Source organism: Vigna unguiculata, chromosome 2, assembly GCF_037176805.1.
Source record: "Vigna unguiculata cultivar grain cowpea cultivar isolate G323 ecotype 2 chromosome 2, ASM3717680v1, whole genome shotgun sequence".
In the NCBI taxonomy this organism is placed as follows: Eukaryota; Viridiplantae; Streptophyta; class Magnoliopsida; order Fabales; family Fabaceae; genus Vigna; species Vigna unguiculata.
In genome coordinates, this window is record NC_140793.1 from 31610357 (window position 1) to 31635052 (window position 24696).

The 24696-nt window shown below is 35.4% G+C and overlaps 6 protein-coding genes across 7 annotated transcripts; 4 read left to right on the forward strand and 2 right to left on the reverse strand.

The window, feature by feature from the left end:
- The first annotated feature begins 901 nt into the window (after window positions 1-901).
- COAD (4-phosphopantetheine adenylyltransferase) lies at window positions 902-3285 on the forward strand. The gene is made up of 6 exons (XM_028055779.2): window positions 902-1111; window positions 1205-1276; window positions 1728-1787; window positions 2286-2380; window positions 2724-2793; window positions 2917-3285. Exons 1-6 carry the CDS (start codon window positions 980-982, stop codon window positions 3031-3033), a joined length of 546 nt encoding a protein of 181 aa, XP_027911580.1. The 5' UTR covers window positions 902-979; the 3' UTR covers window positions 3034-3285.
- Window positions 3286-12015: 8730 nt separating this feature from the next.
- SYP112 (syntaxin of plants 112) lies at window positions 12016-13455 on the forward strand. 2 transcript variants are annotated; one of them, XM_028055773.2, is made up of 3 exons: window positions 12016-12109; window positions 12189-12259; window positions 12364-13455. In XM_028055773.2, the coding sequence occupies exon 3, from the start codon at window positions 12390-12392 to the stop codon at window positions 13284-13286; it is 897 nt and encodes a 298-aa protein (XP_027911574.1). In that variant the 5' UTR covers window positions 12016-12109; window positions 12189-12259; window positions 12364-12389; the 3' UTR covers window positions 13287-13455. The 2 variants fall into 2 exon arrangements, with proteins under 2 accessions (XP_027911574.1, XP_085526296.1); XM_085670170.1 differs by lacking the exon at window positions 12016-12109 and having other exon boundaries at window positions 12128-12259.
- Window positions 13456-13868: 413 nt separating this feature from the next.
- LOC114171778 (Tetratricopeptide repeat (TPR)-like superfamily protein) lies at window positions 13869-15682 on the forward strand. Its single transcript, XM_028056641.2, has one exon. It carries the CDS (start codon window positions 13891-13893, stop codon window positions 15439-15441), a length of 1551 nt encoding a protein of 516 aa, XP_027912442.1. The 5' UTR covers window positions 13869-13890; the 3' UTR covers window positions 15442-15682.
- On the reverse strand, window positions 15541-18737 carry LOC114171804 (Galactose mutarotase-like superfamily protein). The gene is made up of 10 exons (XM_028056649.2): window positions 18578-18737; window positions 18380-18496; window positions 18174-18287; window positions 17956-18007; window positions 17502-17639; window positions 17123-17221; window positions 16766-16863; window positions 16212-16319; window positions 16050-16131; window positions 15541-15813 (listed from the first exon to the last, which is right to left on the reverse strand). Exons 1-10 carry the CDS (start codon window positions 18643-18645, stop codon window positions 15748-15750), a joined length of 942 nt encoding a protein of 313 aa, XP_027912450.1. The 5' UTR covers window positions 18646-18737; the 3' UTR covers window positions 15541-15747.
- Window positions 18738-18764: 27 nt separating this feature from the next.
- On the forward strand, window positions 18765-20764 carry RUG2 (Regulator of chromosome condensation (RCC1) family protein). Its single transcript, XM_028056647.2, has 4 exons — window positions 18765-19127; window positions 19209-19425; window positions 19513-19822; window positions 19923-20764. Exons 1-4 carry the CDS (start codon window positions 18835-18837, stop codon window positions 20405-20407), a joined length of 1305 nt encoding a protein of 434 aa, XP_027912448.1. The 5' UTR covers window positions 18765-18834; the 3' UTR covers window positions 20408-20764.
- Window positions 20765-20845: 81 nt separating this feature from the next.
- Window positions 20846-23443, reverse strand: LOC114171768 (laccase-11-like). The gene is made up of 6 exons (XM_028056632.2): window positions 23162-23443; window positions 22936-23087; window positions 22570-22814; window positions 22355-22483; window positions 21348-22271; window positions 20846-21214 (listed from the first exon to the last, which is right to left on the reverse strand). Exons 1-6 carry the CDS (start codon window positions 23267-23269, stop codon window positions 21084-21086), a joined length of 1689 nt encoding a protein of 562 aa, XP_027912433.1. The 5' UTR covers window positions 23270-23443; the 3' UTR covers window positions 20846-21083.
- Window positions 23444-24696: the final 1253 nt, after the last annotated feature.

The following is a 24696-nucleotide window of genomic DNA, read 5'->3' on the forward strand; positions in this document are numbered from 1 at the left end:
ATCGAAAATACATTTCAAATTAACACGATAAAGATACTATTTGCGTAAATAAAGTTTATAGGATACTGTTTGGAGAAAAAAAATAAAACAATATATTATTTAGGTGAAAATTTTCAAAATTTCCAACAAATGAATAAAGTACGGTGATTAAAAAAAAATCAAAATACTAATTCTTATAAAGTAGTATTTGTACAAACTTTTATTTTCTTGAATAATTAAAAAACATATTTATTAATTCTTATCTTCTATTTTGATCATAAAATAAATGAAAAAATCATAAACTTTTCTTTCTATGTATTTATTGTTTATTTAAATTTATATGATAGTGGTTTCTAACTCCGACCAAGATTGGTTTCTATATCAAATTTTAATATTTTTTTTTCAAATTTTAAAAATAAATGATATAAATCAACAAATTTTAAACGGTTTGATTAATAAGATTATATTTATTTATTGTTTAAAATTTGAAATTAAATTGTATTAAAATTAAATAAAAAACGAGTTATAATTTTACTTTAAAATTTAAAACATGAAAACATATTTAACTAATTATATCCATATATATATATTATCATTTGTTAACATATTATTATTATTATTATAATTAATTTTATACTATGAAAATAAATAAATTATTAATGAATTTCGTATAAATTAACTAAAATTTAACAAGACCAATTTAAAAGACAAGAGGCATTGTGAATTGATTACAGTTTAAAAAATTAACATAAAACTTTCCCCTCAGACTGTTAGATACACCAAGAAAGGCGCAACTACCGAAAAGTATAAATATACTTTTTATAATAACGGACCACAAACACCTGAATTGTTTAATTAAAAAATATGTTAAAAAATGTATTATTGGCATTAATCTATAAAGTAATAACTATGACGATGTAATAAATGTTATACCCATCTGACACCTACCCAATACCACTCCTTTCTCGAGCTTAGAGCGAAAGCAATTTGAGCGCACTGAATGGAGGTTCAAGATGAGCATGACCCTATGCTCATGGTGCTTCCTTCTCTCTCTCCGCCCAACACCTACCAAGCCGTCGTCATCGGTGGCACCTTTGACCGATTGCATGACGGCCACCGTCTCTTCCTCACCGTCTGTCTCTTTCTCTTCCTCTATTCTTTCAATTTTTATTACCATTTCTTATATTTAACGCAAAAATCGTCAAAGTTTGAACCTTGTACGCAGGCTGCAGCCGAGGTGGCAAAGGGCCGGATTGTAATTGGAGTTTGCGACGGTCCTATGCTGGCAAAGAAACAGGTTACTTTTTACATTTTTTCACGTTTAATTGCTTTTTTTTTTTATTTAATTTATATTTAGACACTGTAATTATACTGCATCCACACTTTTAGGTTTTCAACTGAAACGGAAAAATGCAGTTTCTTTTACAGTCTAACCAATTCGGTAGTCCGTTGCTTTGATTATAAGCGTACCAGTAGAGTTGTTTGGCTTTCTCCTTTTTTTTTTCTTGAATTGTTGAATTCTGTCGAATTCTATTTAAATTAATTTCAATTTTGACTGGTTCTGCTTTGAAATACAGTGTTCAAAGTTTCATCTTTATAAAAAGCATGGTACGAGCTTGCTAAATTAAGGTGTTGTGCTATTTGATTTTGACCATTGAGAATTTTAAGCGTATGGTGTTGTGCTATTTGATTAACGTGGCTTGTGGATTTTACATACAAAGGAGTCTGTTCATGTTCTGCTTTTGCAGTTTGCTGAACTGATACAGCCAGTTGAAGAAAGGATAAATAATGTCAAAAATTTCATAAAGGTACGAGTATGTGTTCAAGCAACTACGGTTTTCCTTATTATTTATTCATGAATTGAGTTTCCTGTGTTTTGTTCTTTAAAGAAGGAAAAACGAATTTGACACACATTATTGTTGGTCAGAATACATTAAGCTTTTGATTTTGCATGTTAATGTAGAAACAACATGAGGGGATGGATCATCTTTACATCTGTTTCGCAGTAACAAATCTTTTTCAGGTTTCATATAAGAGTTTGCATGGTTTTGTACTGTTGGTTGTATGTCTTAACTAATATAATATAGAAGTTTTCACGTTTCTTCATCTAACAGTTGATGTCTTTTGGAATAGTTAGTTCGTGGGCTGTGTGTGTGAATGTGACAAAAATGATATACGAATCTTCATCTCTACATCTGTAAAACTAGTGTTGCATCAAAAGCTTAGTGTTTCTTCTATCATAATTTATATGAAAAGTGCATTTTCTTAATAAATCTTAATTAATATTCGTTTGAACTAACATGCAGTCTATCAAGCCAGATTTAGAAGTGCAAGCTGTACCAATCACAGATCCCTTCGGTCCTTCCATTGTAGATGAAAATTTGGAAGTTGTGATTGTGAGGTTAGTATTAAGACTGGTTCCTGTGTGGCCATATTAATTTTCTGGTTAAGGTAGTGTGTATTCGTTTATATATCCATAGAAAGCTTATAAAAAGTATCTTCCATGTTCTAATCAAGTATCTCATTCCTAGTGTCTGGTTTCTGATCTCAATGATCATGGTTAATTCAAGCCTTGCTTTGGTAGAAAACTTATCCCATGATCCATTGTTGTCATGATTTTGTGATTTCTCTCTTCAATTCTGATTGCGTTGCTGTAAAAACAATTGAACACAACTTTATGCACATTCGCTTTTAAGAGTGTGATGGAGTTATTTGATTGCTAACTGGATTTGGCTATTTTACAGCAAAGAGACATTACCGGGAGGATTGGCAATAAACAGAAAAAGAGCTGAAAGAGGCCTTTCACTGTTGAAGGTCTCAAATTATTGTTTGTGGTTTGGTTATTATTTCTGATATAAAAATAATTAAGAAAAAAAATCTTTAGTTTTCAAAATATTTTGTGACATATTAGGAATTATTTTCTTGGATCATATGCAGATCGAAGTTGTGGATTTGCTTTCTGGAGAATCAGGTGAAATTAAGCTGAGTTCAACGATGCTACGTAAGATTGAGGCTGAAAAGGCTAAACAACAAAACACGACATCACAGACGTAGTTACAAGAAAATGCTTTAATTTTTTTTTTCTTTTTTTTAAGATGTCTATTACAGCAACTGATATGTTGTTGCATGTTATGGCACTCTTTCTAAGTTTAAAAGGCGGAAAGTCGCATTCTTTCAGAAAAAAATATTGTCTTTATGAATCTTTTTTCTTTAACTGACAGCAACAAAAACACTACTGTTTTGTTCAGAGAAATGTGTTGTATTTATATTTATATTTTCTCTAATAAAAATAAATGTTTTATTTTACTGCGACCAGTGTTATTCATTGGATACCATGAATATATTATATAGTAAATTTAAATAAAAAAGATAATATCAAATCAAATTCAAAGAACACTTTCTTGAAGTTTAGAGAGAAAGATGGCCAAAAAATAGGCCAAAAGATAATATCAAATCAAATTTAAAGAGCACTAATAGAGCACTAGCCTTTAAGATTTATAATTAAGGATCTTTAAGATTTATAATTCTCACTCGATAAAACATAATAGAGTATTAACTTTGATCCATGAGAGATCTCTTTCCTTTGATAGAGTATTATCTTGATCCTGTGAATATGCGTTCTTCAATTTATAATATTGTGTGCTCTTCAACCACCGTTTCCCAATCTATCTCTTTCCTTTCTTTCTCTTCTCACACGTTCTTGATGGGTTACCGTGAAAAGAACCTTATGCACCAGAGACAAAACCCTTGTCCTTTTATAAACCAACGTCCATCAAGTTGGTTTTTATTTTATCTTTATCTTTATTTTATTTTATTATCACTTCCCATAATAATAACCAATAAGTCTTTATATTTTATTAAATCACAATTGGGCCCATCATAATATTTCAAATGAGTCACTAATAGAATTAATTCGTCAATTAATTCTAACATTCTCCCACTTGACTCATATGATGTCATAACATTATGTGATTTAATACATAAACATAATGCGCAATAAAAGACCTTGCATAAATTGGTTCCATCATTATTCATAATTAAAGATACAAAAATAATAAGAGTCATGGCGGTCACACATCATTTGATCGACATGATCCCTTCCATGTACTACTATATCATCCTTTTCTCCTTAATATGACCTTAAAAAACGAGAAGTCCATAATGGGTTCAAACATAATGTCATTTTACAAAGCAATAACATAACATAATTTGTTTTCTTCATCATAATTTGCATGCATAAACATAAAGAAGAAAACACAGATTTCAGAAATTTATACATTAGGGAGCTCAAAGTGTCACATAAACATTCAAAACATTAACATTTAACATTCACTAGTAGACATAATGCCCATATTCTTTACATGACCAGCATACAATTTGGGCGGTAACCCTTTTGTTAAAGGGTCAGCAATCATAAGATCTGTGCTAATATGTTCTATTGACACTTTACGTTTCTGAACTTCTTCTTTAACGGCAAAGTATTTCAACTCCATATGTTTAGCACCTTTAGAATACTCGTCGTTTTTAGAAAAGAAGACTGCTGCGGAATTATCACAATAAATTTTCAGCGGCTTGGAAATACTGTCGACTACTCCAAGTCCTGAAATAAAGTTCTGCAACCAATTAGCCTGAAATGTGGCCTCAAAGCATGCCACAAATTCAGCTTCCATGGTGGATGCAGCAATGACAGACTGCTTCGCACTTTTCCATGAAATCGCTCCTCCGACTAAAAGATACACATAACCAAATGTAGACTTTCTTGTATCCACACAGCCGGCAAAGTCTGAATCTGTATAACCTATCACCTCAAGGTGATCAGATTTTCTATAAGTAAGCATGTGATTCTTTGTTCCTTGTAGGTATCTTAAAACTTTCTTTGCAGCTTTCCAATGCTCCATACCTGGATTACTTTGGTATCTACCAAGCATACCAACTGCAAAGCTAATATCTGGTCTCGTACAGGTTTGAGCATACATCAAACTCCCAACAACAGATGCATAAGGGATATTTTCCATCTGTTTCCGTTCCAAATCATTCTTTGGACATTGCATGAGACTAAACTTGTCTCCTTTCTGTATTGGAACAGGAGATGTTGAACATGTATCCATTTTGAATCTCTCTAAAACTTTATTAATATATGCATTCTGAGACAAACCTAACCGTCCTTGTGATCTGTCACAGAATATTTCTATCCCTATCACATAGTATGCCTCACCCATATCTTTCATTTCAAAGTTATTAGAGAGAAACCTCTTAGTCTCACTTAATAGACCAAGATCATTAGTCGCAAGCAAGATATCATCAACATACAGAATCAGAAATATAAACTTACTCCCACTGACCTTCAGATATATACACCGATCAACGGTGTTTTCCTTAAATCCAAAGGACACAATAGTATCATTGAACTTAAGATACCATTGCCGAGAAGCTTGTTTAAGTCCATATATCGATCTCTTAAGTTTACACACCATGTGCTCCTTTCCTTCTTCAGCGAACCCCACCGGTTGGTCCATATAGACATCCTCTTCTAAATCCCCATTCAGAAAAGCAGTTTTAACATCCATTTGATGCAACTCAAGATCATAATGAGCTACTAATGCCATGATAATTCTAAAAGAATCTTTCTTAGAAACAGGCGAAAATGTTTCCTTATAGTCAATGCCATCTTTCTGAGTAAAACCTTTGGCAGCAAGACGGGCCTTGTATCGTTCAATATTGCCTTGAGAGTCACGCTTAGTCTTAAAGACCCATTTACACCCAACTCTCTTGCATCCTTCTGGCAATTCCACAAGGTCCCATACGTCATTATGTGCCATTGATTTAAGCTCATCTTTCATGGCATCTAACCACTTATCAGAATTATCACCATTAATGGCTTCTGAAAAAGAAATTGGATCATTATCAATGCTTAAGTCATTTTCTGACTCTTGTAGATAAACCACATAATCATTCGAAATAGCAAACTTTCTATCTCTGTGAGATCTTCTTAATACTATTTCTTGTGGTTGTTTTACTATCGGTTCATTATTAACCTCGAGATCATTAATTTGTTGTTCTTCTTGATTGTTATGAGTTTCTACAACATGTGGAACAACAACTCTTGATAAAGAAGTACTAGTTATAGGAACTTGTACTCTAACTTCCTTAATCTCCACATTTCGTGAAGCTTCACTCCCACTGGTTTCACCATTTTCAATGAACCGAGCATTTCCAGTTTCAACGATTCTTATACTATGGGTAGGACAGTAAAACATATACCCCTTTGATTTTTCTGGATAACCAATGAAAAATTCACTGATTGTTCTTTCATCCAGTTTCTTTTCTTGAGGATTGTATATTCTTACTTTTGCCTGACAACCCCAAACATGCAGGTGTCTCAAACTGGGTTTCCTATTCGTCCATAACTCAAAAGGAGTCTTTTGAACAACTTTACTAGGAACCCTGTTCAACAAATACATGGCAGTCTTTAAAGCATACATCCACAATGATACAGGTAAACATGAATTACTTAACATACTCCTAACCATATCCATTAAGGTTCGATTACGCCTTTCTGATACACCATTTTGTTGTGGTGTGCTTGGCATTGTGTATTGAGCACAAATACCACGTTTCTCAAGGAACTTAGCGAACGGACCAGGGTGTTGTCCACTTTCATCATATCTTCCATAATACTCACCACCTCTATCAGACCTTACGATTTTCACCTTTCTGTCTAATTGTCTTTCCACTTCATTTATATAAACTTCCAAGGCATTTACTGACTGAGATTTCTCATGCAGTAGATAGACATGTCCATAACGCGAAAAATCATCAATAAAGGTGATGAAGTACTTCTCTTTATTGAAAGAATTTACATCAAACAGACCACATATATCGGTGTGTATGATTTCAAGAAGCTGAGTGCTTCTCATGGCTCATTTCTTTGTGTGTTTAGTTTGTTTGCCTTTAATACAATCCACACACACATTCAGATCAGTAAAATCTAAATCCGGAAGGATTTCATTCTTTACTAATCTTTGCATTCTTTCTTTGGAAATATGTCCCAAACGTTTATGCCACAAGTAAGCAGATCGTTCATCCACTAAACTACGTTTAGTGCCAACATTGTGATGCAAAGTCATAAGAGTTTCAGCATATAAATTATCCAAATTCAATTTATATAAACCATCATAAAGTGTACCAGATCCAATCATAAAAGTACGCTTAAACAAACTGAAACAATCATTCCCAAACTTAAAAGAATATCCAGCAATATCAAGCTTAGACAAAAAAATTAAATTCCTAGTGATACTAGGTACATAAAAAGTATCCATAAGGTCTAAGTGATATCCAGTGTCGAGGATTAAACGATAAGTCCCGACCGCTTCCACTGGAACTTTCTCTTTATTGCCCATGAAGACAAACTTCTCATTTGGGTTTATGGTTCGGGTTGTAAGAAATCCCTGCATCACATTAGAAACATGAGTCGTACATCCAGAATCAATCCACCACGTATTATGGGGAACTTCAGTTAAGTTTGATTCAAAACATACGTAAGCATTATGCTCACCTTTCTTTTCGAACCAAGCCTTACGCTTTATGCAATCCTTCTGGAAATGTCCAGACTTCCCGCAGAAATGACATTTGTCATTTTTCTTCTGAATTTTGGTTGAGGACTCGTCAATCTTTAGTGGTCCTTTACCCTTTCCATGTTTCTTAGCAACTTTCTTTCCAACAGCTCCTTGATTCTTCACATACTGAATAGAGTGGCTTCCTAAGTTCTTCAGTCGGGTCTCCTCCTGAACTAGCATACTGTGCAACTCATGCACATTCCACTTGTCTTTCATGGTGTTGTAGTTCATCTGGAACGGACCATACTCAGACGGTAATGAGTTCAAAATGAACTGCACGAGAAAACCTTCATCCATTGTCATTCCTAAAGACTTAAGTCTTGCTGTAATATTTGTCATCTCGATCACATGCTCATGCATAGTACGCGAACCGTCAAACTTCATAGTGGTCAACGTACTCATCAGTGTCCCAGTGAGAGACTTATCAGCAGTTTGGGAGCGCTCTTCCACAAATTTCATAAATTCTTTTGCGTCATCAGTTTTGGGAAGAGCTGACTTTATATTACTTGCTATGCTCATTCTCATAAACATTAAGCTAAGTCTGTTTGATCTTACCCAGACTTTGTAATGGGCTTTCTCTTCATTGCTACTAGTATCCGTGATAGTAGCCGGCTTTTCAACTAGAAGAGCTAGATCAAGATCCAACACACCTAAGTGAAATTAGACTTGCTCACTCCAGTCAGGAAAATTCAACCCATTAAAGACTGGAACAGACGAAGCATGCGAGTATAAAGATACCGGAACAGAGACTGCAATTAACACATGCCTAACATTAATGTTTTGAGTCATAAAACTAAACGTAAAAACAGATTCAGATATAAACAATCATTCTATGCATACTAATGTTCTCCTTTGGGAGATCCACTAATACACAAACATAAACATAATGATGCTAATCACATTATAACATTATTGATAATTAAAATATGCATCAACTAGAATCACCTACTACCTTTGGGCATATAAATAAAACTAGTGACGCATACAAAATTATCTACAATCATGTTCATTAATTATGAGAATAATTAATCAACCTTTGGGCGATCCTTAAATGTCTTATAATTAATGAATTTTAATTAACCCATAAATTTAATTATTCATAATTTAGCATCCATACTATGGGTAATTAAAATAAAAAACATTAATAATTTGAAATCATATAAACTTTAGAATTTTGACCACTTTGGTAACTAACAAAATTTATCATACTTAATTTCAAATACATAAATATACATACATTTAATTGCTATAAACTTTATATAGCATCCTCATTAATTTTAATTTAACAATAACAAACATAAATATTATTGCAAATTAAAATAAAATTATTAATTATTTATATAAATAAAATAATTAATATTAATTTATTGGTGACATAAACCAATAAAAACATTAAATTTTAATTTTAACAAACCACGTAATCTCACGGTTCCCTCATTATAAAATTGGAAAACTTCCAATTTTCACACGTTCACGGTAGTTTGCAAACAACATTAAAACCAACTTATACATGTATAGTAAAGCATGCACACAATACGATGCAATCCAACCCATACATTAATTCCAAACAAAAGTTCATGCCTTACGTGAATTTCATTCAGGGATGCACAAAAGGCTTTTCTAATTCAATTAGGCACGTGAACATATTTTACCAAAACCAATTCATGCCATGGTTTTTAACACACGGCTTGCAGATCAAAAAACAATGATGAAAAGCCATTATACTTGATCCATATATATACACGCAGCGGAAAAATTTTATAACGAGATACATCACATAATAGGAGAATCATAAATCCTACAATCTTGCTCTGATACCACATGTAAAATTAATTAAGGATCTTTAAGATTTATAATTCTCACTCGATAAAACATAATAGAGCACTAACCTTGATCCATGAGAGATCATGTGAATATGCGTTCTTCAATTTATAATATTGTGTGCTCTTCAACTACCGTTTCCCAATCTATCTCTTTGCCTTTCTTTCTCTTCTCACACGTTCTTGATGGGTTACCGTGAAAAGAACCTTATGACCAGAGACAGAACCCTTATTCCTTTTATAAACCAACATCCATCAAGTTGGTTTTTATTTTATCTTTATCTTTATTTTATTTTATTATCACTTCCCATAATAATAACCAATAAGTCTTTATATTTTATTAAATCACAATTGGGCCCATCATGATATTTCAAATGAGTCACTAATAGAATTAATTCGTCAATTAATTCTAACAATTTAAAGAGCACTTTCTTGGCTTTTCAAAATTAGTTTTGTGAAGATTCTTTTGGAGTTTTAAGGTGAATAGAAATATAATTATTTTTATTCGAAAGTGAGTTGTATTTATCTTACAAACAAATTTTATGTGCGCAAAGTCTATAACCTTTTCTAGCCATTTTAAAATATATGGAAAGCCTTGGTAAATAAACTCTTTGAAAAAAAAAAATTAAAGAATATGAAACTAGGTATCTTTTGAAATACTTAGAAATACTACATATTAAAAGTGCCTTTTGAAATTCTAAAAAGTATAACATATTAAAAGCTATTATTAAGATAGATTTATAATTGATTAATAGAATAAAACTTTCCCCAAAATAAATATCAAATTTTAATTCTGATAACATTAGTTAGTTTGAAAATAATTATATTAAAATGTACAAACACATGAAGCTTAAGATATATAAACAATTAAATCCTTGGATTCGGAACAATATAGAAAATATTATTACATAGACCAATAAAATAAAATAAAAACAAGTGAGATATTTTTTTTTACTATATTACGATGGATCTACACAAGTTTTTTTTTTTTTAAAATAAACAACCATGATAACTATATTATCAAAGAGCTCTAGAATGTAGTTTTTTTTTTTTTTTTAATGTTAAACCATAGAAATTACGCATGAGAGTAAGTAAGCACTTTTATTGATCTTTTCTCTTATCCTATTTTATTTTAATCTCACATTTATATGCACAATACATTATTGTTTTGACTAAAATGATGTTCTTTAAAGCAATTAATTTGAACTCCTTCCATTTTTAAAAAAATAAAAAACTTAACCATGAAAATTAAACCAAACCAACTCGTTAATAATTTGAGTAACTCAAATTATAAAGGATACTAACTATTTGAATTGATTTAGATTCTTTTTTTTTTTCTTTCCTAAAATAAAACAAACTAACCGAGGAATAATCTTAATTATGATTCGCCTTTAGTCAAAATCACTGTTTTTGAGAAAATTTGTCTAAGGTAATGTTTTTTAATGTTTTGTTTTTCATTCAAGTTTCAACTTTTTACTCAAATATTGACAGTTTAACAAATGAATAAATGACAAATTTGTCTCTGAAATTATATCTTATCAGACTGAAAATTAAAAGAAAATTTGAATTTTATTTAAAATCATAAAATTAACTAAGTTATATATTATAATCGTTTTTTAAAACTAAAATAATTATCTAATCATTTTTATGTTTAAGTGATCATTTATTTAATTTAAATATTTTTTTAAATTAAAAAGGGTATTTTTACCATTTTATCATTTTAAGTGATTGATTACTTAAATTTAATTATTTTTCAAATTAAATTCATTATTTATAATAAAAAAGTAAATATACATAAACGTAACACATGTTTTTATTAATAAATTCAGAAACTAACGTAATAACGAATTACCATTATAAAGATAAAATCCACAATTTTCCGTTTAATAAATTAATCATATGGATTGAGATCCGCTTTATTGATGAGTTCAGTTCATGTTCTTCTTTTTTAAGGTTTCGTTCATTTCATTGAAACTTTTTAAGAAAAAACAAATACCAACAAATGATAATACGTGAAAATAATAACATTTTGAACTAAAATAATTATTTCAGTGTGTTATTTTTTTTTTTAAAATATATCAATGTTGCTTTCCTGTCACTTGTATTCCTAATTTTCTTTTCATGTGTTTCTTAAATATTTTAGCAATAATATGTATACTTTCGTCTTAACCCACCGTATTTCCTAGAGTTTAATTTCATTTTATAAGCAATTAATATCCAATCAAGGATTAATGCAGTGTTTGTTTCACTTGGTGTTGGAGGGTTGAAGTTCAACAGTTACCGTTTTTCTTCCTTCATCATATCCAACGGATGTTTTTCCGAACAAAAAAAAAATTCAAATTCAAATTTTAGTTTTTTTTTTTATTTTTTATTTTATTGGCATTCAAATTTTAGTTGAGAGAAAATATCTCACATTCTTCACTAAACTGATTAAAAATCTTCAATTTTCATCTTCTTCTCACTAATTTGTTTAACGAGGGATCATTAGCACTCAAGAAAAAGGTAACAACACTAGTTTCCTCAGGGTTCAATCTTTCAAAGTTTTAATCACTCTGAAACTGCACGAGTAGTTCTTTTGCCACTCTAAAATTGCATGGGTGGATTTTCTGATCATACTTTTCCTTTTTAAGTAAAGTAAAACCTCTCCCGAACCACGTTTCTCTATGCGTCGCACAATAAAGAATCAATTTTGATGTTCCATTCTTTCCTTTTCTTTTGTGCTTTGGTTCTCATCTCTTGCTTCGGTTCGTTAACTGTGTTTTCTTTCATGTAGGTCACTTGCAGCGTGACAAAATCTTGCGTCCATTGAGAAATTTCACTCATTTCTTGAATTTGTCCAAAAGGGTATGCTTCGTTTTCTTCTCATGAAATACCATTAACGTTCCGTTTTCTTGCTTTATACCTGATCAGTTCTCTTTGCTTTGGATCTTGTTTTGTGGGTTTTGCAGGTGGGATTTTGCAAAACTTTGCAAAGATGAATGATTTGATGACAAAATCGTTCCTAAGTTATGTGGAACTTAAGAAACAGGCACAGAAGGATCGTGAAGGCGATCTTGACATTGAGGCAGGGAAACTCAACCCCAGGGAAGACCCAAACCTCTCTCAGTTCTTTCAAGAAGTTGAAGCAATCAAGGTTGAAATGGAAGAGATCACCAATCTCTTATTTGATCTTCAGCAACTGAATGAAGAGGCAAAGTGCACCCACAGTGCCAAAGTGCTTCGTGGCCTAAGGGACCGGATGGAGTCTGACATGGTTGCCGTGCTTCGCAAGGCACGGATTATCAAGACAAAGCTTGAGGTTCTTGACAAATCCAACATAGTCAACCATGGTTTGTCAGAATACTACAAAGAGGGGAGCCCAATTTACAGGACCAGAATGTCTGTCACAAATGGTTTGAGGGTCAAGCTTAGGGTCATGATGAATGATTTTCAGTCATTGAGAGACCAAATTCTATCTGATCACAAGGAAGATTTGAAGAGAAGGTACTACACAGCAACGGGTGAGGTTCCCACCGAAGAGGTGATGGAGAAGATGGTTTCTGGGAGTCTGAAAGTGGAGTTTTTTGCTGGGAAAACGGATGCAGAATTGGACACTCAAGTTAGGCATGAGGCAGTGATGGATATCCAGAGGAGTTTGAATAAGCTTCACCAGGTTTTTCTTGATATGGCTGTTCTGGTTGAGACACAGGGAGAAAGCGTGGATAACATTGAGGAGAATGTGGCTAATGCGGGTAACTTCATCCATGGTGGAACTAATAGTCTCTACTATGCCAGCCAGATGAAGAAGAAGAACAGAAAGTGGGTGTGTTGGGTTTTTGCTGTGGGGCTGATTATACTACTCGTATGCATCGTTGCAATGTTGTCTTCTTGACTAGAGCAATTGGCAAGGAGAGTGGTTTGGAGTTTTGAGACTGTAAAGCTACTTTCATTTTACAGTTCAGTGGTTCTTGTGTTGTTGGGAACAGTTATGTTGATTGATTCAAACTTGTTCATGAGAACAAAATTTTACCGAATAGAATTGATTGGTAATATTCGAGTTACTTTTTTTTTTGTCTTTGGTTAAACATTAGCGAAGTTAGTTTGTTCTTCATTTGTGTTTCAGTGATTCTCCTCTCAGTATACCTACCTTAAAGTAAGAGGCCTAAAAATAAAAATAGCATCGCCAAATAGCTAGATCCATTCGTAATTTTCAAAACCTGTCTAGTAAAAACTGGTCAATATTGAAACCACACTACGTAGGTGGAAAAAGCCAAAGAAAGGCCATTTTATTTCTTTCTATCTAAAACAGGATATTATACATTCACTTAAATATCTTATCCCAAACTAGTGAGAATAAATTATAGCCACTCATTTTGCGCAATGTCTGTCCACTACTTTTTTCTCCAAATTACTCGCAATGTCCACTTCTTTTTTCTCTAAATTACTTCAACTTCTCTTCGGAGGATAATTCGACTTCTTTGCACTTCGACGGTGCTATGCTGCTCCTTTCACCAAACGTGGAGCACACCCAGGTCTTATTGGAGAGATGTTCAAATATAAAAGAACTAATGCAGATTCATGGCCAATTGTTGAAAAAAGGCACCATCAAGAATCATTTAACAGTAAACAAGCTCTTGGCTTCGTATGCCAGAATAGAGTTGGGTGACTTAGTCTACACTCGTATGGTTTTTGACAGAATAAGTTTACCTAATACTGTCATATGGAACGCCATGATCAGAGCATACTCAAATAGTAATGACCCAGAAGCAGCGCTTCTTTTGTACCATCAAATGCTTCACCATTCGGTACCTCACAATTCTTACACTTTCCCTTTCCTTCTGAAAGCATGTTCTGCCCTTTCAGCCTATGAAGAAATCATGCAAATCCACGCTCACATTATCAAAAGGGGTTTTGGTTCGGAGGTTTATGCCGCAAACTCTCTCCTTCGTGTGTATGCAATTTCGGGCAACATCCATTCTGCACACGTTCTATTCAATCAGCTTCCCTCACCGGATATTGTTTCTTGGAACACAATGATTGATGGGTACGTAAAATTTGGAAACGTAGATATGGCCTACAAGATTTTTAATGCGATGCCTGCGAAAAATGTCATCTCTTGGACAACCATGATTGTTGGGTTTGTTAGGGCGAGCATGCACAAAGAAGCTTTGTCACTTCTTCAGCAAATGCTGGCTGCCGGCATCAAACCTGATAATATAACTCTCAGTTGCTCCCTTTCAGCATGTGCAGGCCTAGGTGCATTGGAGCAAGGCGAGTGGATTCACACCTATATTGAAAAGAATGAAATAAAAATAGATCAAATTTTGGGTTGTGTTCTTGTAGATATGTATGTTAAATGTGGTGAAATGGAAAAAGCCCTGCTAGTGTTCAGTAAGTTGGATAAGAAATGTGTCTGTGCTTGGACGGCAATAATCGGTGGCTTTGCAATCCATGGAAAGGGTAGAGAAGCTCTAGATTGGTTTACCCAAATGCAGTTAGAAGGAACTAAGCCAAACTCGATCACTTTTACCGCAATTCTGACTGCATGTAGTCATGCAGGACTAACTAAAGAAGGAAAGTCCCTGTTTGAGAGCATGAGTTCTGTTTACAATATTAAACCGACTGCCGAGCATTATGGATGCATGGTGGATCTTTTGGGTCGTGCAGGGTTGTTGAAAGAAGCAAGGAAGTTCATAGAGTCCATGCCCATAAAGCCAACTGCTGCATTATGGGGAGCACTGCTCAGTGCTTGCCAACAGCACAAACATTTTGAGCTTGGTAAAGAGATTGGCGAAATTCTGATCAAGTTGGACCCTGATCATAGTGGTCGGTATATTCATTTGGCAAGCATATATGCTGCCGCCGGAGAATGGAACCAAGCAGTCAGAGTGAGAAGCCAGATCAAACATAGGGGACTGCTAAATCATCCAGGATGCAGTAGCATCACCCTGAATGGGGTTGTCCACGAGTTCTTTGCTGGGGATGGATCCCACCCACGTATCCAAGAGATATATGACATGCCTAATCATCTTGCAAATAAATGTTAACTGTTGATGAAAAGATTGAAAGGAGAATGAAATGGAAAATGGTTTTCAACGCCTGTTGAGATGAATGAAAATGAGAAAAATATAGTTTTCCCACGTCTATAGAAGGAAGAGAAAATTATTATTTCCTTTTTGTTGTTACAATAATAATAATGTTATGCATGTAATGAGGTTTAGACAGGGTTTACCTCTTATACATTATGCTTACTATTAGTGCCATAGAAAATTATTTATACAGCAGATACATACTTTTGGCCTATCAAATTAAAAAAAAAAAAAAAATCGATGATGTAGAAGTACATTTACAATTCAAGCTGCGGTAAGGTGCTGCACAGCTGTCCAAGTCTGTTCTGGCTCTAGTTGGACACTTCCAATCTGAAGCAATTAGTAGTAGTAAATATCAGTTTCAGAAGAATCAATAGAGAAGGCTTTAATACTATTTCAGCAATTAGAATACTGTGTTACTACAGGATGCTCAGGAGGATGTCAAAAAGCCACAAGTGTCTACTTAAATTCAATAGCCATCATGTCAAAATTGTTATCATGAAAACATGCTCCACCAAGCAGAGAAAATCTTTAATATTTTGTAAAATGTTTTGTAAAGTCATTACCTTAGCATTTTCGACACAAACAAAATCTTTATAACATGCCTCCATTTGAAGATAAGGATTCCACAGCACAGCATCTGACCAACTGCATGTGTACGAGGCAAAAGAAGTAAAGCAAGTGAATTGGGCAAACCAAATAATTAATGGAAGTTTAAAATTTCATACTTTGTGTTCTTGATAGATATTAGATCACCCAAACCATTGTCAAGTTGCAACTCACTGGAAGCATCGAGGTAAACACAATCTACAAATCCAGGGAAAGTAACCACATCCCTGCATTATAAAAATTCCACATTATTCAATGAAATTTTGGTTTACACGAATTAGATTGACTCAAAATATACCTGTGCAATAGATAAAAACGAAGAATGAGAAAAAAATAAAAACTCAAATGCACGGGGCATATGTTGGCCACCAAATGAATGCAATGTTTCGGACTTCTAGTTTAAATTTAGGCAAAATCAATAAAGGTGGATTTTGAGTAATAGTTGACATATAAAGAACAAAGCGTACGCACAACAAGAAAATGCATGTCAACATATGTATAGCATGGTAAAGTTCAATGGAAATGCTTAAAAGTTACTTAGCATAGTTTGTTATCTAACCCTTGGACTAAAAGAAAGCAAACTTCAGTAACTGCCATTTTCTTTATCCATCACAATTAATTATTGTTTTATTTTATCTATTTAAGAATCCCCTGATAAAAGTATGATACATACCTCTCTTCCCTACCCTCCACCGGATTTTTAGGATCTGGATCTTTGTTCAAAGTTTTGCAACCTTTCAACCCCTTTACTGCTGCATCGCTAGCAGAAGCCTGCAAGACAACACAAAATGATTACTTCTACAAGTTCAAGCAGCAAGTGTAAGCAATGGAGTCGAGTTAAAAAAGTGTGCATTAGATTAGATCAAAATGATTTAAATAACACTAAAAGGTAAATGTTTGTTAACGGATTGGATGTTTAGTTTCAGTTCAGATCTTCAGTAAACCCAATACCAAATGTCAAAGAACAGAAAAACACTATTTAGGTTATTCCATGGTGTGATTATTCAAAATTCCAACCACTATCACTTACTCGAAAATATGTATGCAAGGCGGTACTAAATGAGAATGCTTTACTGTCTGTATTTTTAACTGTTAGTTCGGTTGAAAGACTTTTAGCATTTAGTGTGACCTGCACAAAAGGAAGCAAACAATTGCATCATCATTAGGTAGCAGAACATGACAAACATTAGCGCAAGTAGCGTAGTACTATTTTAATGGCTCTTCTATACTTGTTCACTGAAAAAACAACAGTTGGAATTGCAGTAAAACACATGTATATGCATAATAAACTATGAAGTTACAATCTCAACTCTACAGTTTATCCTCTAAAGTGAAAACCTCATTTTGGAGAACATAATACGTAGTATTGCAAAGATGAATTGTGGTTGAAAAAAAAAAAAGCGCTTAACCTTGAATAAAGCATGGAAGCTGAAATCCCACATAGCACGACTGTAAGGAGCATCCTTCAGTTCCAGAGTTACAACAGGACTTCCTTCTGCGTTCTCAGAATCAACAAGAGTCCAATCCATATTCCGTGCAAACCCATGCTGTTGAGTACTCAACGAAGCAAATGTTTTAAATGAAAGCATTGGTATACAATGGAAAAGAAGAACATTACAATCATAAACCACTCATGAATTGAAAATTTACTAAGGGGAAGCAAGTTCTATTAGCTAAAAGAAGAAAAAATGAACAGAGTAACATAGCAGTCAACGATTCACACTGTGACCTATAACCCAGGATCGAGAGGTAGATTACCTTCCCAGCCTTTTAGTATTTCAATGTAGCAGATATAACATAAAAAAATATATGAACTGCAGAAAATGGATGGTATTGACTAATTGACTAATTAAGTACGCATACCTGCTGAATTGGACCGGGACCAAACTGTGGAAAACAATGTGGAACGCCTCCACTGCCCAAATATAAAATTCATCAGTGCTGGGATCCAAAATGAGTGTAAATTAGAACAGCAAAGAACTTCAAACTATATGATTGGCACAATCTCTGGAGAGATTCTTAAGAGAGTAATTGAGCACATGAAGTAAAGAAGAAATGAACTTGTAGGAGAAGAACCTAACCTTATTGGTTTGTTCCCGTTGAAAACAGCGTCAGGGCGAACAAAGAGGAGGTCCTTGCCACTGGGAACTTTCCAAGAGGTAATGCACCCTCCGTAGAGATATATCTCAGCCTCACTGCACACACACCACAGATTGACTCAACGCTGCATTAAAGCTTGTGAAAACGCCGAGCGAGAAGCGAAAATCGGTTGTAGAAAACTACGCACCTACCAGCCGGTGAAGAGAGCACAAGCTTGGGTAAATTCCCCTCTCCTTCTGTCACTCGCACACCCAAAGATGCACTTGCTTTATTGCTCAAGCTTGCAAACGCCATTCCACCACGCCTGTTACCAGATGCAAAGTTTATCAATTTGAAACCACCGAAGAATTTCTACATTAGCATAGAAATTTAAATTTAGATTAACCTGTTAATTTGGCAACGGTTGGGGAAGGTGGGATTGTTGACGCTCAATGCCATGGAAACCATCGCCATTTGTTTTCCAGCTTTCACTCTCGCTCACTCTCACAAATATTATTATTCTACTTTCATTTTAGTTCACGAATATTGATTTATAGCCCGAACCGGCCCAAACCCAATGGTGGGCCGAACATATTGAGCCCAGGAAGGAATAGGAAAATCCAGTGGAGTTGTGTTTGGGACAAGAAATGCGAAGAGAAAGAAATGTGGCGATCACTGGAATTGTTGGGGAAGGTGAAAGCGAAAGCGGTTAGTGGGGTCCAGTTGAAATGGATGAGCACGGTGATGTGTTTGGGTGATGGTAGCCAAGGAGCCGTTGGATCTCCGGTGGGTCTGGGACTCCACGCACATGAACCCACCCCTGTTGCTACTCTTCCTTCCGACATCGTCAGCGTCCACGCCGGACACTACCACTCCCTTGCCCTCACTTCCCATGGCCAACTCTGGGCCTGGGGCCGAAACAACGAGGCCCAACTCGGCCGCGGCCCATCCTCCAGGTAAGTAAAGTAAATTAGAGTAAAGTGAGTTCAATGTTGTTGGTCATTTTGAGAAGCAGTTTTTTTGTGGTATTTGCGTAGAGAATCATGGCATGAGGCAGAGAGAGTGAAGGGGTTAGAGAGCGTGAAGGTGTGTGCTGCTTTTGCTTCGGGTGTTGTTTCCGCCGCCGTTGGTGATGACGGTTCGGTGTGGGTGTGGGGGAAGTCCAAACGCGGTCAACTTGGGCTTGGTGAAAATATCACCGAGGCTCTTGTGCCTACCAAAGTTGAAGCACTTTCTGGAGAAAACGTCTCAAAGGTATTATTTTTCCACTTCATTCCCTGATTCAGTTCGTAACCAGCTTAACTTGTCTCTTCAATTGTTTCTTTGGTTGATTCTGCACAGGTCTCGTTTGGATGGGGGCATGCTCTCGCTCGTACTGCGGATGGAAAGTTGTTTGGATGGGGTTATTCTGCGGACGGTAGGATAGGCAAAATGGGTAATCGCCTTGAGACATCTCCGTTGGAATCCACGTTTCAGAATAACTCACAACTCTCTAGTTCTGATCTCGAAGATGCTAAAAACAGAGTCTTGCAAGGAATGGAACAGGAGAATAACATGCCAATAGTGTGGGAGCCCCGCTTGGTAGAAGAATTACGCGCTGTTCATGTTGTCGACATTGCGTGTGGCCTTGATCATTCTCTTGTTCTTTGCCGTATGTAACACACAACACTCCATGCACACATCATTCAATTCTCGTAACAATTTATAAGATACATGTGCTTTGTCCTTGAGTTTTAATTGTGTTATATCAGGTGATGGTGTGCTCTTGAGCTGTGGGAGCAACGTGTATGGCCAGTTGGGTCGAGCTGAAGCAGATTTGGGAATTTTGCCCGTTGACATGAGCTTCACTCCCATTTTTATTGCAGCAGGGCTAGGACATTCATTGGCAATATGTCAGCTAGGTGAATCAGATGGTGGTGTGGGGACTACAAACATTGCTTCGTGGGGATGGAACCTTAGTTCTCAGCTTGGGAGGCTCGGCGATGGCAAAGTACCCTCTTTCATTGATGCATTGAATGGTGAAAACCCTGTCTCGGTTTCAGCTGGGCGTGCACATTCCCTTGCTCTAACGTCCAAAGGGGAATTGTGGTTATGGGGCTCTGGTAAAAGTGGCAGACTTGGATTACCTAGTTCAGCTGACCAAGTGGAGCCATTTTGCCTTGATTCTTTGGAGGGTTTTCAAATTTTACAGGCCGTGGCGGGGTTTGATCATAATCTGATTTTAGTTGCTGGCTGATTTGGCTTCAGCATATACCTTGATGTTAGTCCCAGGCCCAGAAAATTTAATTCGGGGAAAAAGGAAAAACAGCGAATAGTCTTCTATGCTGCAACTTAAAGATGGACTGATGAGTGTATAGTCTATAAATAAATCTAAGCACTCTGTTGCTCCAATGTCAAATGTACTTTTTTTTTCTTTTGGAGTTGTTTTATGTCCTGTAAGCTTAAACTTCATTGTGCAGTTTCATGGAAACACGCGAGACTGGCATAATTTTCTTGACGGTAGTTTATCTGTATGAAGTGCATTAAATCATGTATAAAGGTGAGGACAGGAAGATTATGACGAGATTAATTTAATAGGGGTCTTTGTTTTTCAGAGGTCTAGATCGTGAGGTCAATTGTTGCAGACAGTTTTGGTACAAATAGCCGAAGGAAATTTTAACTTCTAAGAGATGCGAGAAATGAAGAAGCAATACTCATTGAATAACGAAAGAGTACACATTTATTCTTTTTTTGAAATTTAATTGAAAGAATTCCTAAAAATCACTCCTCACTATTGTTCCTGCTCTTTTTATAGCACACAGTTAAAAACCTTCTGCATTTTTCACAGCAAGGTTGAGCAGAAAGACACAATAAAGTAAAAATATTTAAAAGTTTTTTATTGAATTTAACTTTGGGTATATCTTCGTGGATGGTTAGCATGTTGGTAGATCCTTCGGTGGAGGCCGAACAGATTGATCTTGTCCTGGTCCATTTTCCACAACAAAAGCCGTTTTCAACCCCCAACCAGTGTGCAGCTCCAAATGACAATGCATGAACCAAACACCTACAGTACAGAAGAACATAACATCAATCGTACATAATATACCTGTTAAATATCAGACAACATCAGAAATGCTTAGATTGTTCAACACTTGAACGTTACAGAAGTTTAGGACTACTTCACGAGACAGACATACCTGGATTATCTGCCCGAAAACGAATTGCAGTCCAACCGCCCGTAGGAACCCCAACTGTGTTCCTCTCAATAGGATCTACCAAGTTGTACTTGGCAGGGTCTTTGGCAGGATCAAAGTTACCAACCCCAGTTCCAACAACAAAGAAGTTATACCCGTGAAGATGGAATGGATGTGACTCAACACTGAGAAGATTGGTGTCCTGCAAAACTAGCTCCACCGTGGAATTGAAAGCAATCTTACTAACTCTTGTGCCAGTTAAAGTGGCAAGATTGGCGGTTAGTGGCGCACCAGTATAGTTGAAAGGGGTTGGAGGGTGGTCAGGGAAATCAGTTCTGAAAACCCCCTTGATATTGAAGTAGTGAGCTTGGAGAAGCGCAGTTTTGGGCATCACAAAAGATACATTGTTTAATGAAGCAAGAATCCGAGTCCCATTGAGGCATGTGGGACAAGAATTCTGGCCTAAACCGATAGTGTAGAAAAGATTTCTATCAACTTTGAGAGGAACATTAGCAGGATACTGAGCAGAGTTCAGGCTCCTTAGTTTCTTGTTATAACTCAAAGCAAAACTTGTGTCATTGCTAACTGGCAATTGTGGAAGGATGGGGAGGACAGTGTTTGGGATGCCTTTGTATTGGAGTATAGCTGTGGCAGTTTTGTTGTCAACTGGAATTGGAGCATCCATAAAGGCCTTGGTGGCCATGAAATATCTACCTGCAACTTGGTTGGCTTGGACAAGAACGTTTGTGGTTTGACCAGGTGCAATTAGTATAGCTTGAGTGGAGAAGGGTTTGGTATAAACAGCGTCAACCTCCACCACCGTCAAAGTGTGACCAGCAATGGCAAAGAAAAGCTCGTCATTGAGGGCAGCATTGATGATTCTCAAAAGATAAGTCTTCCCTTGTTCTACTTCCATTGCAAATGTGTCTAAAAAATTGAAACAAACTGCAGTTAGTACAAAGTTTTTCACTCTCTCCAAACCTCAACCAAGTAGCTAAATATTTTCTTACGCTTCTCAGAACACGGGAATAGTGGTCCTGGCTTCCCATTGATCGTATGTGCATCTGACATATTTGGTGGCAACCCCATTCGGTTCCCTTGATTTTCAATCTCTTCCACGTCATTGTTCCACCATTCACCTATTGCATGCAGACCCAGTTAGTTACAGCAAATTTCTTACCCTGTTACTCTTCCAATATTAAGATATAATGACATTCAAACTGACCCAGGAGAATTTCAAACTCTCTGTCTGGCTGTGGGAAAGGAAATGGTGTTCCAGGTGCAGGCATAATCACTATTGCACCATACACAGTAGCCCTCAGCCATAGAATGTGTGCATGCCACCATAGTGTTCCTCTTTGACCAGTAACATTGAAATCGTAAGTATAGCTTCTTCCTGACTGAATTGGGCACTGTGTGATATAAGCTGGTCCATCCGCCCAACCATTACGATATTGTTTAAGTCCATGCCTACAATAAGCAATAAGGTTGTGACTTGTGAGAGAAATAAGAAATTAACGTATACACATAAACATGCTTGTATTGTATCAAAAGCTTCACTTATGTTTCTTATATAGCACAATTGTCTTACCAGTGAATCGACATGTTGTATTGTGCATGATTGGTAACATTGATCAGCACTCTATCTCCTTCATTGACATATATAGTTGGCCCTGGGAACCTCCCATTTACCGTTACAATGGGCTTTGCATGACATAATCTACTCACATTCGCCACTTGAATCTGTAGAAAACACAAAATGCTATTAAGCGAACCTTGCATCATGTTGATTATGATATCAATATAACTTAACTCACATCAAACTGGTATTTCTTTACGGAAGCTTCAGATGAAGAAGACATTAAGCCAACAAATACAAAGAAGAAAAAGGTTAAGACAGACATAGAACACCCCAAGCTCGCCATTTCGTCTTTTGTGTCCAAGTTCTGTTCGATATCTTGGCTTGTTGAGATGCAGGAAGTGTTGCATGTGCTGGGGTATTTATGAACGGGGAGAAGGTAAGATATGGGCTATCAGTTTGTTGCATTAAGAATTATCAACACCATAGTCTGATTAGGTAGTACTTTTAAGTTTCTATGAGCTGTGAGTAAAAACTTGTAAACCAAATATGACAGAAATTGTAAAGGCCTTGGCTTCAGTATATAGAGATGATATAATTTTATACTACACGTTTTCAAAATTTGAACCGAAAATGATAGGTAGATGAAATCCAACCCAGTAATCTACCTCAATATACTCTGCCTACAGGCTTTATCGTTAAGGAGAAGTAATGGCTTAAAGCCAAAGGGTGAATTTTAATGCTAGAAATTAATTCCTTGTGTCACCCTAGTGGAAGAAAGTTCCTTTGCCACTTATTTTAGTTATTGCTGCGATTCCATTATGGTTAAATCTCACTATTTTAAGATGTAGCAACTTTAAAGAAAAGAAATGTAACGACCATGGACTATATCAGTTTATCTTCTGCTTCGTATAATAGTTTAACTCAGTTTCTTCTGTAAGAACCTATTGAACCCACGAGGCTGTTTGAGAAGCTTTAAAAGCGGTGGATGAGTTTTGAAGGTCACGACATAACAATACCACTATGTTTTGAATAATCAAAATACCTTATATTTGATTTGAACTAATCCAGATTTTGACCATGGGAGTAACAACCAAAGTATTTTTTTGTCACGTCAATGTTAGACCTTTATTTATCTTTTTCCATCGTTTTATTCATCATTTTTTTCTCCATCGTCTGGTCTCTTTCTTTCTGAAGTATATCAGGCTGTTCGAGAAAACATCTTTTTGGAGACAAGTCATATGTAGCTTTATGCTTCAGCTACCAAACGGAAAACAATTTATTTATTTAGGCTTATAATTAAGAGATAAATAATTACATGTTTCAAGGTAGTTCTGACAATATAACATCAAGTTCTCAAATTATAGTGGTATGTAATGTTTTTTTATTCATAAGTGAATTAAATTTTTCATATTAGTCATAAATTATTATATAATTAACCTGCCATCAACCTATTTTTTTTTATTGCTTGGAAAATGCAGTTGAATGGTCGAGCGTTTTCCACCAACTTGGTTCGTTTGCTAGCTGTTTATGTTTTTCCACCAACTTATATTCTTTTGATGAATAGCCCTTTTTCTTAATTCTTGTATATTTTTTAGTTAACAAGTGCATGGAGTTCAAGCATTTCATGGACTAGAGCTTTCCCTGGCACATACCTTGTTTTGTCACCGTATTCATTGAATCGAAGAAAATGTACATTACTTTCCTTCTTACAAAAGGGTCTTAGGAACCGTTAAGAATAATAGTTTTTTTTTTTTTTTTTTGTTAAGTTAT